General features: G+C 51.2%; 1 protein-coding gene across 1 annotated transcript; it reads left to right on the forward strand.

The window, feature by feature from the left end:
• Positions 1-218: 218 nt before the first annotated feature.
• GMORB2_1658 (uncharacterized protein) lies at positions 219-3,246 on the forward strand (the record flags this gene model as incomplete). The annotated part of the gene is made up of 3 exons (XM_035463639.1): positions 219-320; positions 414-3,041; positions 3,145-3,246. 3 exons carry the CDS (start codon positions 219-221, stop codon positions 3,244-3,246), a joined length of 2,832 nt encoding a protein of 943 aa, XP_035320470.1.
• Between the last annotated feature and the right edge of the window lie 10,419 nt (positions 3,247-13,665).

The raw sequence follows: 13,665 nt of genomic DNA on the forward strand, positions 1-13,665 counted from the left end.
CCCCCCACCGATATCACCACCTGGCGACAAAGAGCGGGCTCTCACCATGGACCTTTCTTTTCTTACTTACTGACTTGCCGACTTGTCGCAAGGCATCGCTGAGCTTCCCTCCACACGATTGATCGCCCTGAATACCCACACGACCGTCGTCCTATACGCATTACGATAAAACCTTTACACTCGGGCGGTTCTCCCCCCGGGCCCTCGAAAACCTAGCCATGTCCTGGCAACCGTCGACCGACTCGCTGAGGCAGCTCGCTGCCTGCCTCAAGGATTCCCTCAGCGGATTCGACAAGAATGCGCAGAAGCAGTCTGAGCTCGTGAGTCTTTGACCGTACCTTCTTATCTGTCCCCTCCCGTCGTGGTTGGCGCGCGCTGATCATGGGTCGGTTACCTCGCCCCCCGATGCACAGATGCTCGAGCAAGCCAAGGCAGCCCCCGACTTCAACAACTACCTAGCCTTCATCTTCTCGAGTGCCCAATCTCCAGAGGGAGTTCCCTACAATGAGCAAGAGTATCACCTGGTCCGTTCGGCGGCCGGAATCATGCTAAAGAACAACGTGCGGACCGAGTGGAAGTCCTTCTCGCCCTCGAACCTGGAACTCGTCAAGCTCGCGGTCCCCATGTGCCTGCAGGACAAGAACTCGCAGATCCGCAACTTTGCCGGAAACATCGCCACCGAGATCATCCAGCGCGGTGGACTGCTCGGCTGGCCTGAGCTGCTGCCCCAGCTGCTCGACCTGGTTGGAAACGCGTCGGGCCGGTCGTCCAACGAGGCCCAGGAGGGTGCCATGTCGGCCCTGTGCAAGATCTGCGAGGACAACTTCCGGGCCCTCACGAAGGAGGTCAACGGCCAGAGGCCACTCAACTACGTCCTTCCCCAGCTCATTGCCGCCACCAAGAGCCCGCTGCCCAAGGTCCGCGCCTCGGCCCTGACGGCCATCAACGTCTTCACCCCGCGCAACTCGCAAGCCATGTTGAACTCGGTCGACGACCTCCTCCAGCATCTCTTCATCCTATCGAGCGACGCAGACCCGGACGTCCGCCGCCAGGTCTGCCGCGCCTTTGTCAACCTGGTCGAGACTCGGCCGGACAAGCTGCAGCCCCACATCGAGGGTCTGGTCGACTACATCCTCAGCCAGCAGACGAGCGAGGACGAGGAGCTCGCGTGCGAGGCGGCCGAGTTCTGGCTGGCCATCGGCGAGCATCACAACCTGTGGAAGGCCCTCGAGCCCTACATCAACAAGATCATCCCCGTCCTGCTGAGCTGCATGGTGTACAGCGGCGAGGACATCGCCCTGCTCGGAGGCCTCTCGGACGACGAGGAAGAGGAGGACCGCCAGGAGGACATCAAGCCGACCTTTGCGCAGAGCAAGAAGGGTCGCCTCGGCGCGAAGAATGCCGACGCGGCGGACGCCGACGGCGCCAAGCTGGGCGGCGGCTACGCCAAGGTCGGCATGGACGACGACGTCGAGGAGGGAGAGGTTGACGGGTTCGACGACGGAGACGACGCGAGCCCCGACGAGAAGTGGACGGTGCGCAAGTGCTCGGCGGCGGCGCTGGACGTGTTTGCCAGCGACTTCCACGGCCCCGTCTTCGAGGCCATCCTCCCGTACCTGTCGCAGAACCTCAAGCACGCGGAGTGGCCTCAGCGCGAGGCGGCGGTGCTGGCCCTGGGCGCCGTGGCCGACGGCTGCATGGACGCGGTGGTGCCGCACCTGCCGGAGCTGGTGCCGTACCTCATCTCGCTCCTCGAGGACCAGGAGCCGATCGTGAGGCAGATCACCTGCTGGACGCTCGGCCGCTACTCGGAGTGGGCGGCCAGCCTGGAGGACCCGGCGCAGAAGGAGCAGTTCTTCGTCCCCATGATGGACGGCATCCTCCGCAAGATGCTGGACAGGAACAAGAAGGTGCAGGAGGCGGGTGCGTCGGCGTTTGCCAACCTGGAGGAGAAGGCGGGGGCGAACCTGGAGCCGTACTGCGGGCCGATCGTGCAGCAGTTCGTGCGCTGCTTCGGCAGGTACAAGGACCGCAACATGTACATACTGTACGACTGCGTGCAGACGCTGGCCGAGCGCCTGGGCCCGTTCATGGCGCGGCCGGAGCTGTCGGGGCAGCTGATGCCGGCGCTGATCGAGAGGTACGGTGCGGTGACGGACCAGTCGCGGGAGCTGTTCCCGCTGCTCGAGTGCCTGTCGTACGTGGCGCTGGCGCTGGGCGACTCGTTCTCGCCGTACGCGCCGACCATCTTTGGGCGGTGCGTCGGCATCATCCACAACAACCTGGAGCAGACGCTGACAGCGGCGAGCAACCCGGGGATGGACCAGCCGGACAAGGATTTCCTCATCACCAGCCTGGACCTGCTGAGCGCCATCATCCAGTCGCTGGGCGAGGCCAAGTCGCTGGAGCTGGTGCGGTCGCCGCAGCAGTCCTTCTTCGAGCTGGTGGGCTTCTGCCTGGAGGACCCGGCGGACGAGGTGCGGCAGTCGGCGTACGCGCTGCTGGGCGACTGCGCGCGATACGTCTTCCCGGAGCTGCAGAAGTACCTGCCGACGGTGATGCCGATGCTGGTCAAGCAGCTGGACATGGACAGCGTGCTGGACGAGGACGTCGAGGCCAGCTTCGGCGTGGTCAACAACGCGGGCTGGTCGTGCGGCGAGATCGCGATGCAGTATGGCGAGGGCATGTCGCCGTGGGTGCCGGACCTGATGCAGCGCTTCGTCGAGATGCTGTCGAACCCGAGCGTGCCCAAGGGCCTGCAGGAGAACGGGGCGATCGCGCTGGGCCGGATGGGCCTCGCGTGCCCGGAGCAGATGGCGCCGCAGCTCGGCGTCTTTGCCGAGGACTTCCTGGCGGCCATGGTCGAGCTCGAGGACTCGGACGAGAAGGCGACGGCGCTCAAGGGCTTCTCGATGGTGGTGGCGCAGAACCCGCACTCGATGGAGAGCATGCTCAAGAATTACTTCGTCACCATCGCTCGGTACGACGACGGGAATCTGGAGGAGCCTCTCAAGACGGAGCTGCACGAGGTGTTTCAGAATGTGAGATGCCCTCTCGAATATATTTATATATATATATATGCCTCCGAACAGAGAGGAGAAGATGAGAAGAGAGAAGCATGGGCTAACCTGTACTCGACCACAGATCCTCTCGGCTTTCAAACAGATGATGCCCCAATTCGGAGACTTTATCAACCAGCTGCCCCAGGAGGAACAGCAGAGACTGACGCAAAAATTTACGATGTGATCTGAAGAGCAGAGGGACGGTTCCACGACAAGATTTTTCTTTCTCCTGACGAGCAAGGAAAGGGGATTGAGAGGGGGGCAGGGATGGGATGAGACAAGAAGACAAGAAGAGGGGGGCTACTTGTAAAAAAAAAATCTATAAAACAAAAAACAAAAAAACAAAACAAAAAAAGAGAGAGAGGGAGAGATAGAGAGAGACGCAGTGTCGAGAACAAGGAAGAAGAGCAGGATATACTAATCCCTCAGATGCACAGCGGAAGAGAAGACGAGGAAAGAAAGAGCAAGGGCCTAGGGAGTCTATACACACACACACACACACGCATACACACACAACACTGCCTTGGGGGTCCAAGGGAACCGGGATTTCTGATTCCGTCTACAGGATGAGGAGCGGGATGCATGGGCGGGCAAATATGGGAGGAGCATGGTAAGAGTATTCCTCATTCTTTCTTCTGTCTAGAGAAAGTCGGGGATGACTGATCAGGGATGGCCGGTCAGGGATGTTTCTTTTTCTTTTTCAGAGAAGAGAAGGATCAGTGCATGGGGATATGGAAAAAAAAAAAAGGATCGTCATCCCTATGAGAGAGAGAGAGAGAGAGAGCGAAGCAAACGAGAAAAAAAGTGTCTTGGAAGAGAAGGGGGGGGGGAGGAGTCTTTTTTTTTTCTCTTTTTTTTTCTCTTTTTTTTTTCCCATGGTCATTTTCTTTTATGTTAGGCTCTTACTCCCATCATTTTATATATATAGTTACCCTAGATTAGATTTTTATTTTTTTTTCTTCTTTTTCCCATCATCTCTAAATATTTTTTTTCCTCTCACCTGCTCTATTACTCTTGCTCTCATCTTTTTTTGTCATTCTCACCTCGTACTCTTCAATCCCTACATCAGATGGGGCTTTTTTCTTTTCTTTTTCTCTTCTCTGAACAAGGATGCATTAGATGGAAATCACTTTTTTTTTTCTTTTCCCAATTGGATCATGCATGATGTTTCTGTGCCGTAGCCTGCAGGAGTGTGAGCGTGTAGGGTAAGCACACTAATGTGACGCAGCTCCATGATTGAGTCTCGGTGGTAGATTATGGAGTACAGACGTGTTCAGCAGGAATTGCCTATTCTAACAAGAGAGGAGACGGATGATCTGACGAGAGAGGAAAGATGACCTGACGAGAAGAGAAAAAAAAAAGAATTACAAAACTACATCTATACTTGCCATGATGCGAATGTAATCAGCTTGCAGTTGCAAGTTGCATGTGCATGTGCATTAGCAGAGAGCCTTTTTTAAATACATATATAGATAAATACATATATAAATAGATAAATATATATAAATGTACATTGGTTTCGCCTATAGCTGGCAATACCTGATTCTCTAGGTGGTACTGGTCCCATCCATTACAAGAAAAAAAGAAGGCCATGTAATATTGCCCAAGGATGAAAGAGCTTACAGCTACCTACTCGCTCTTGATGGCTAGAACGCTAGGAAAGGTGTGTACTATTTCCCTCCATCCTTGGGTAATATCATATCGTCTTCTTTTTTTTTGCTGGTTTGTCTTGTCACCTCCTACAATCTCTACTCTTGAGCAGAGAAGTGACGGTTTACAAACACCGCCAAAACGCCGTATGATTGTTACTCCGGCCCGGATCTGGGCCTCAGACCTCTAAGCAGAACATCACCGACAATGGATGTATAGATGTATAGACGTATAGATGTATAGATGTATATACAGTCTCATCCTCCCTCCCTTGGATAGAAGATTGACATGACTACCGGGGCCTTTTCTTCTTCTGAAAGGGGCCAAAGCACCTCCATCATCTCCATACAACGCGCCGCGTGAAAAGGCGAGACCGGCGGTAGCGAGACGGCGCCGGAATAAAGGTCTACGACCGGGGACGACTCGTCGCAAGTCTGTCGTCTTGTCGCATTCCCTCCACACGAGAGCGATGAATGGCAATGGATGGCGATGATGGCAAGTGGCAATGAATCCAACTAGACATGGCACCCCCGGGGGGGGGGGGGGCCAAGCCTACAAGAGATGGCCAAGTCTTCCTGGGGAGGAAAAATGGCCAAGCCTCTCGAAGCAGAAACGGCCAGCCGTACTCGGTAACAGGATGTATGACTGATCCGTCCGTTTTCTTGGTAAGATGGAAAAAAAAAAAAACAAACAATGGTATTTTTTTTTTTTTGTACTCTTCTTCCGTATTCTTATGCTCTTGTCTTCCTCCTCGACCAACTAGAAAAATACAGAAACCATGCTGCATGGAGAATGGTTATTCCGGAACCGATGTCGCTGCCTCAGGCCAGTGGTAAACCATTACCATCTCACCTGTTTTATATATATAGCCTTGTGAGCTGGAACAGCAAGTAAAGATGATGACAAACCGCTACGGCCCTTCATCTGGAAGGGGGGGGGGGGGTGTGGTCTGGTGCACCTTGCGTGATCGTCTACTAGCTACGCGCGCTATTGAAGGTAAGCAACGATATGACCACTACAATATTCTTCTTGCCTGGACACTTTTCTTGACATGTTACACCAAAAAAAAAAAAAAAAAAAAGGAAGAAGAACAAATACATTCTACCAATGGCAAGGTTTCCATGTATTCGTACTACCAAAAAAAACAAGGTGGAAAAATAAGACGGGTAGAAGGATGCCAATATGACAATAGAGAAGTATATATATATGTATATATATATGTATATATATATCTAATAAAGAATGAGTGGATGGGTGGAAGAATGAATAAAGCATTGAAAAAGATGTTTCGATATGAATGCATATTATGTATATATATATATATATATATGTATAATGCAAGTTTCCAACCTCTTCTGTACATTGTATAGTCCTACCTGGGAGTTAACCTGGTTAGTATTGAATCATTAGGCTGTCAGGGATGATGTGGGATGTAATACTCCTTTAGAGCCTAGAGGGGGTTTTTTTTTTCTCGATTCATCTGTACGAGTATCTATTCCGCCGAAATCCGCACCGTGAGAAGGTTTGAACTAAAATACCATTCACACTTTTATTTTAAATCAAATATATATATATATATATAAATAAAAATAAACGTCTCTCTTTCTCTCCACTTCAAGGTCCGATTTCGCCCCCCCCCCCCCCTTCCATATTTTTACGAAGGAGAAGGAGAGGGAAGGAAGGGAAGGGAAGGGTATAGATCTCTATTCTTCTCATTTTTCGTCATTTATCGTGAAATCGGGCCCCCCTCCCTTTCTGATGAGGTGTCGTGAAGAGGTGTCGATGAAAGGAATCGACCCTCTTCTTCTTTCTTCTTCCTTCTTCTTCTTCTCTTCTTTTTTTCCGGTTGTTGTTCTTGATGTTCTTGTTCTTGTTTCGAATCTGTAGACATGGATATGTAGCCATGGATATGTAGCCGTACACTACAGAGTCAAGAGTCCCTCGCGTGTATCGTGAAAACTAAAAAGTGGGAAAGGCTTGAAGAAAAAAAGGAGAAGAGAAAGAAACGTTACAGCACGACCGTCGAAAGCCGCATACTCTTACCTGCGTAGATGCTACCGAGCATTACATGTATATATACGATGTACGATATATACACGTTATTGTCATGTTATGGCACAGCACTTATATAGCATAAGCAGGACATGTTTCCCTTTTTCCTCTCTCCTCTCTCTCTGTCAAGCTCACACTTGATCAATATGCAAGGGTAACCCTCTCTGTTTCGGTGTAGAGGGTAGGATGCAATGCTCGAGAATATACGGAGTGACGTGTACGGAGCGCGGAGTAATGTAGCGGCATGGAGTCGTGACTGGTGAGGGAGAGGGAGAGAGAGAGAGAGAGTACGGAGTATGATCGGTATGGAGTAGGGAGTGATGGTGACGGGTAGGAGAGTACGAGTATGAGTACGGATACAGATTACACATATATAACATACAATATATAACACCCAGCATGATACTCGTCATCTAACTCCGTACYCYCCSYMCTCTYCGKTCCCGCTCATCTCGATGTGGGTTGAATCCGTAACTCCGAGGGCGGTCAAACTGTGCTGGGTCGTGTCATGGTCTGTAGATGAGATGACATTTCTCACCACAACTCTTTTTTTATTTATTATTTATTGTTTATTATTATCATCTTCCTTGGAAATTTTTTTTTTTTTTGATATCCTCTTAGCATGCTATACCGTCCGCCCGCCGCCGCCCCCCTTTTTTTATCATCACTCCATCTCCTACATACTTCTCTTCTTTCCCTTCACACTTCGGGAACTCTACAGCCCTGAAACTCTCCGTAAAGCCTCTCCGTCTAAACCTGAAGAAGAGTCCGACATTATATGGAAAGCAACCGACGTCTAGAACAGACCGGCACCTAGAATCGATACCGGCATATGTAAGACAGAATCGATACCGGCATCTAGAATCAGACCGGCATCTAGAATCAGACCGGCATCCAGAACCGACCGGCATCCAGAACAGACCGGCATATAGAATGTCACCGCTTCTAACCTCCCTCTCCCCCCCCCCCCCCCCCCCCCCAAAAAAAAAAAAAAAAAAGACGCTCTATCGTATATTGACGAGTTGGACAGTCACGACGGCTACGCTCCAACATTAATTACCGAGTACGGATAGATAGATGACATGGTTATTTGCCATTTGCAATCTGTAATCTGTAGCATGACTTACGTGAACCTTGTACTCTGTCATCTTTCTTTCCCCGAGTTTCTCTCTCAGACATTCCCCTCCCCCTTGTCCAGCTCTTCTCCGTCTTCCCACCCTGCACTCTTTCCGTCTCCTCCCGTAGATTCGACCATGTGTCTCAGGATACGCACAGGACGGGGTTGGGTCGGGTCGGGTTGGGTTACACAGCGTCAACGGCAGCAAGGGTCAGATACTTTTTCACTCCTCCGGCAGAGGAAACAAGCTGATTTGATGCCTGGGGTACGGGATAGTGATTGAATGGTTAGAATGGTAGCAGTAGCCTTGCGGGTGATTCCAGTTCCGCGATGCCGGGGGGGGGGGGGGGGGGGGGGGGGGGGGGGGGGGGGGGGGGGGGGGGGGGGGGGGGGGGGGGGGGGGGGGGGGGGGGGGGGGGGGGTGCAGGGTTGAGGGTCGAGGGTTGGGGGTTTTTGGCTGGCAAGTTTGTCCGAATCAGGCACATGTTTCGAACAGTAGTAGATGGCTGTCTTTTCTTCTTCTCTTTTTTCCTTGTCAATGGAGAGATGAAGGGAAACCTGGTTTTGTTCTTTTTGCCTTTTTTTTCTTTGTAGGGCTGTCTTGTTTAACTGAAAGCCATGCCCTCTTTTCATCCATTCCTTTTTTTTTTCCAAAAAAAAAAAAGGAAGAAGAGGGAAGAACAGAAGAGGATCCCTTAGCCTTGAAGAAATGAAGAAAATGATATGTATATTCCATGCGATAGACATGGCAGCGAGTATCGCCAGACATCTGACACCGCATACAGCTCTGAACCTGCCATTGGAGTGAAACGTTGTATCGCCATGGGGTCGATCAAGACTGATAATATATCTCGTATGATTGATTGCCATACTGTAGAGCGTCAACCTCTGGGTCTATCCCAATTTCAATCCCTACTCCCCTATCCTAGTCCCTGGAAAGGGGGGGGGGGGGAGGAACATGGTTACATCCCAGCCTCAAGGCTGCGCTGGAAGAAGATGATAACGACAACAACGACGACAGCAGCAGCAACAGCAACACCGACGGCGACAGAGGACAACAAGGACAGCGGTGGCGAAATGCGGCCTTCACGGAAACTGCATGTGCATCTTCACCAGTCACTCTGCACTCCAGGTTGGTGTCGTCACTTTCATGAACGACACAGCACACATACACGCACGTACACAACAAACCAGGATAAGATGCCAAAAGTAATAAAGATTGAAAAAAATTGAAGGAAAAAAAAAAAAAACACTTCAAAGACAAGGGGGAAAAGAAATGAAAAAAAAAAAAAAAAAAAAAAAAAGAGAAAATCGTTTAGGGCCATCATAGTGACACAAGGTCGAGTCATTTAGCGTTGCTGTAACACTCCGTACGAGAATCCCTCTGCAGATGATTTCCTTCATATTCTCGGTAGAGCCTGCCTGCCTGCAGGCTACCGTACGAGCTGTACAAGCACGAGTACGGATTACATGAATACATGTACAGATGATCATAAGAAAAGAAGAAGAGAGTATCTAAAAATAGAAACATTACCCTGCATGCATCGTTGGCTTCCGTCACTACAAGTACAGATTACTTACAGGTACGTGCCGATACATCAAGATACATGTACTCATGCTCCCACCGAATACCAGCATCACCATGTACGGATACCCACAGGCTATGAATACTCGTACTTTCATGTAACATGGGAGGGGGGTGGTCTCTTTGGGGCCTTTTTTTTTTTTTTTTTTTTTTTTTTTTTTTTTTTTTTTTTTTTGAAAAAAGAGGGGGGTTTTTAAAAACCCCCCCCCCCCCCCAACCCAACCCAAACCACCCATGTCTACATGCAGTGAGTATTACTTACTCCATACACCGTCCCTACCTCTTCTGCCTAGAAAGAAGATTGAAGGACTCACATGTCGTACGATGATGAGGGGGGAAGAAGATATATATAAAATCACAAATTCCCCAAAAAATAGTCTCAACCCCCGTCAACCTTCTTTCCACTCATCCCAAAAGGGTTCCTCCGTTTCCTACCATCTCTGCATATCAGCCATGTACGAGGTACACGTACCGCCAGATTTAATCACTCGACAGGCTAATTCCGTCGAGGTCAGGTTCAAGAGAGTCTTATCATTACATATAATTAATCTGTGTAGGGCTCAGGGGGGGAAAGGGGGTCGGATGATCGACCATGTCGGCAAAGTCTCGTATCAGTCTGGACGTAATCGTGACTTCAGAATGAACCAACCTGACCGTCATGTCGTCTCGCACCAGCTTGACAATCACGACAACAGCCAGCTGTGCTGCCTTGGCACCTTTGTCAAAAAAAAAAACCCCCCAAAAGAAAAACAAAAAAAAAACACCTTGATATACCCCTACACTCGTACATCCCCCTACCCGGCAGAGTATCACATTCTTCCCTCGAAAGACGCTACCCTATTGGGATTAGTTACCGCTTGACATATGATGCCAGACGGCCATCGATATGCAACCTTGTCAACTGCCATTGCGGAGTCGACATGCTTCTCGACTCTTGCTCTCTCGAGAACCCCTGATCTGATTCCCTGCCTAGATCCGGACGCCTGTTAGGGCGGAAATGTGGCAGGGACTTGCCTGCCTTGCTGCATTGGCCGTCGTCTGCCAGGCCCGGAAGACCGTCCCCTCTCTCGCACGTGCCCACCGCGACTGGGGTCGACAGTGATATACCACCCCCCCCCCCTTTTTTTTTTAGAGGGTTAGAACGTTCTCTGAGTTGAATTGGAGATGGAGAGTGGTCGGTTCAGTATCTGGACGGGTCAAAAAACAGACAAAAAAACAAAAAAAACAAAAAAACAAAAAAACCAGCAACCTCTTCATGTGCATAGATGCGTCTCAGCCTGCGATAGCTTTCGGCCTCGGCCTCCTTGGGGGCCCACGACGCGCTAGCAGGTAGCAGATAGTAGGTAGTAAGTAGTAGGTAGTAGTAGGTAGTAGAATAGCAGATAGTAGAGGGTAGGTAGCATCATTCGGCACCGTCATCAGGAACCAGTCAGTAGTAGCATCATTGATGGACCGATATTTGATACCGCTCTCACAAAGCAAGGCGGAATTCGACAACATCCCCGTGGCTCGATGGACCGTGCTCCATTCCGCCATGAGGACACTCCACCAGGGTCGTTTCGCATCGCACGTATCCTGACTAATGTCACGAATGTCACGAGAGAGAGAGAGAGAGAGAGAGAGAGAGAGAGAGCACGGAGTATTTGGTAGCCTAGAGCCGGCTACAGCACAAGCACAAGCGCCTTGGCAGATGACCTCATGGCTCGTACCCGCTCGTACCCGCTGGGGACGGAATATAATAAGCCGTGACGGGGGGGGGGGGGGGGGACTTACATAAGTCCCCTGCCACTCCAAACAGACTGTCACCGACTAGGGGGTCTGGTGGATATGCTCTTCACAGCTTGGAGGCCCGGACGGTCTTGGCCTCGGTCTTGGCCTTGTCCGTATTATGTCGTAGTGAACGACCCCGTTACGATATCACCGGTAGCGACACCGTACTATTAGCAGTACTACGGGGATTGGGTGTAGTGTAGTAGCTAGCGATCGCCCCCTGAATCTGGAAATCGTGAGAGCCGAGGTAGCAGGAGGAGGGGGGCGAAAAAAAAAAAAAGGCGCCGGTCGTGGTAGGTGTGGTCCCAAGTACGGGGCCGGAGAACCCTTGTCTTGAAGAGTCGCCGACCGTGGGCTTACTGATCAAGTAGGAGAGAAAAAAAAGAGGCAGGCCGGCCGCCGGTGGGGGGACGTGCGCCGGTGGGAGGACAGACAATCGAGCAGAGCGGCCTCTGATAAACGCGCGCACACAAGGGAAGATACTTACTAGTACCCGTGCTCGTAGATGATAATGATAAAGAGAAGAGAGAGAAAGAAGATGGAGGGATGCAACCCGTCGATTGTTGAGTCCCAAAACGCGTCACGGCATGATAGCCGATATCTTGGGTTCCCTCGCACAGGGAAACACAGAATCACGGGTCGCGAGGTCGTGTAACGGAGCGGCTAGCCCGAAGATATCTCTCCTCTAGAGATATATCGGATGTTGGGCAACATGTGGCGAGATGCATCTTGATCCGCTGCGGTAGCCTGGCACGAGGGTATGTGTGCGAGGTTGCGAGGTCATGCATGCAAAGAACCAATACTACGTACCATGAGAGCCGCTCTCCGCGGTATGTGTCAGGACTCGGAACTCAGTACATACAAGGCAAGAAGAGGGTCCCCGCGTACTGGGTCGGCCCATGAACGGGCACCATCGCGACAAGGCGAAAGAAGGCGAGAGAGGAGCAGATAAATGGGTCATCGCCAATCGGCACCAAGGTAGAGCGGGCAGGTTCGGCTCTAGAGTCCAGAGTCTACCCGTAGTCCGTAGAGATCCTCTTTTCTTTTCTCTTCTTTCTTTATTTTTTAATATGGTCCGTCTCTTGAAAAAGGACGCTCCGACAGTGTTAGCGTCTCTCCTAGTCGGTTTCAATTCAACCTTCGACATCCCAAGACGGTCGCATGGACCACGCGGGTGGGGAGGGGCAGAAGTGGTCGGTCAAAGTTTACCCGAATCTGCAAGATGATGCTGTGGATGTCGGAAGGAAGTGGAGATTCCTCGGCTCACGGCCGTGATCATTCGTCAAACATTGGTGTTTCGGCCTTTAGCGTGTTGCGCAACCTGTGGTACATACGGAACAGGCACATGTAGACAGAGAGAGAGAGAAGGAGAAGGAGCGAGAGAGAAGGAGAAGGAGCGAGAGAGAAGGAGAAGGAGAGAGAGAGAAGGAGAAGGAGAAGGACAGAGAGAGAGAGGGAGGGAGGGTGGAGAGAGCATGGAGAGAAGCTGCGTGAGTATAGAGCACAGGAATAATAGTCGTACGAGTTGTGTGTGAGATGTAAAGAGTGAGACTTGAGGCGTGGAAAGCGTGTGCGTGTGCGTGTAAATGCGGAAACAAAGGAAGGGAGCCGATGTAACCGGCAACATGCAGTCGTTCGCACCTTCCCTCGGACAAGATGGTGATAGCCTATGAGGTGAGTGGCGGTGGTGATGGCGGTGGCGGCAGGTGCGATTGGGTTTCGCCTCTTGGGCAGGTGTAGAGAAATATTACCACCGCAAAGAAGCACCATCAGTACCATCATTGCGTAGACTCAAGCACTGTGGGCAGAAGAATCGCACTATCGCTGTGGTGCTGCCCTTCTCATGAGGTATCACGGACTAGAGAGCCACAAATATCAAAAAATTTTATTTTTAAAATTTTTTTTGCATCTACGCTTGACGTCATGGTATTCCCGCACACACACACACACACCTACACAAACCCACACGCACCACCCCCCCCCCCCCCCCCCCCCCCCCCCCAATCTCCAAATTTATGCCACACAGACGATTGTGCGTACACACAGACGCGCTGGGAGGTCACATCCGAGAGACCATACATAAAAAAAAAATAAACTCCGTACATATTGATTAATATTATACACTGCACTGCCGGAGAGTAGTGACCTGCACCGACTAGTACTCAGTGTTCGGGGACAGTGCACGCATATTATCAATAATAACTCGGTTGCTTTGCTGTCCCTGCTTTTGAAACACACACACCTATCAGGGAGGGAGGGAGAGAGAGAGAGAGAGTAGGGTCCTTGCTTCAAGGTTACCACCGTCCGGCCGACCGCGACTGGAGACCGAAAAAGAGCGACTGGTGCGATGCCATGCATGACCCAGCCAAGCCATGGACAGCCATTCCTGACCACCGCGGCTCTCTCTCTCCGACCTGACACTCTGACCT

The sequence above is a fragment of the Geosmithia morbida genome, assembly GCF_012550715.1.
Source record: "Geosmithia morbida isolate 1262 chromosome Unknown scaffold_10, whole genome shotgun sequence".
NCBI lineage: Eukaryota > Fungi > Ascomycota > Sordariomycetes > Hypocreales > Bionectriaceae > Geosmithia > Geosmithia morbida.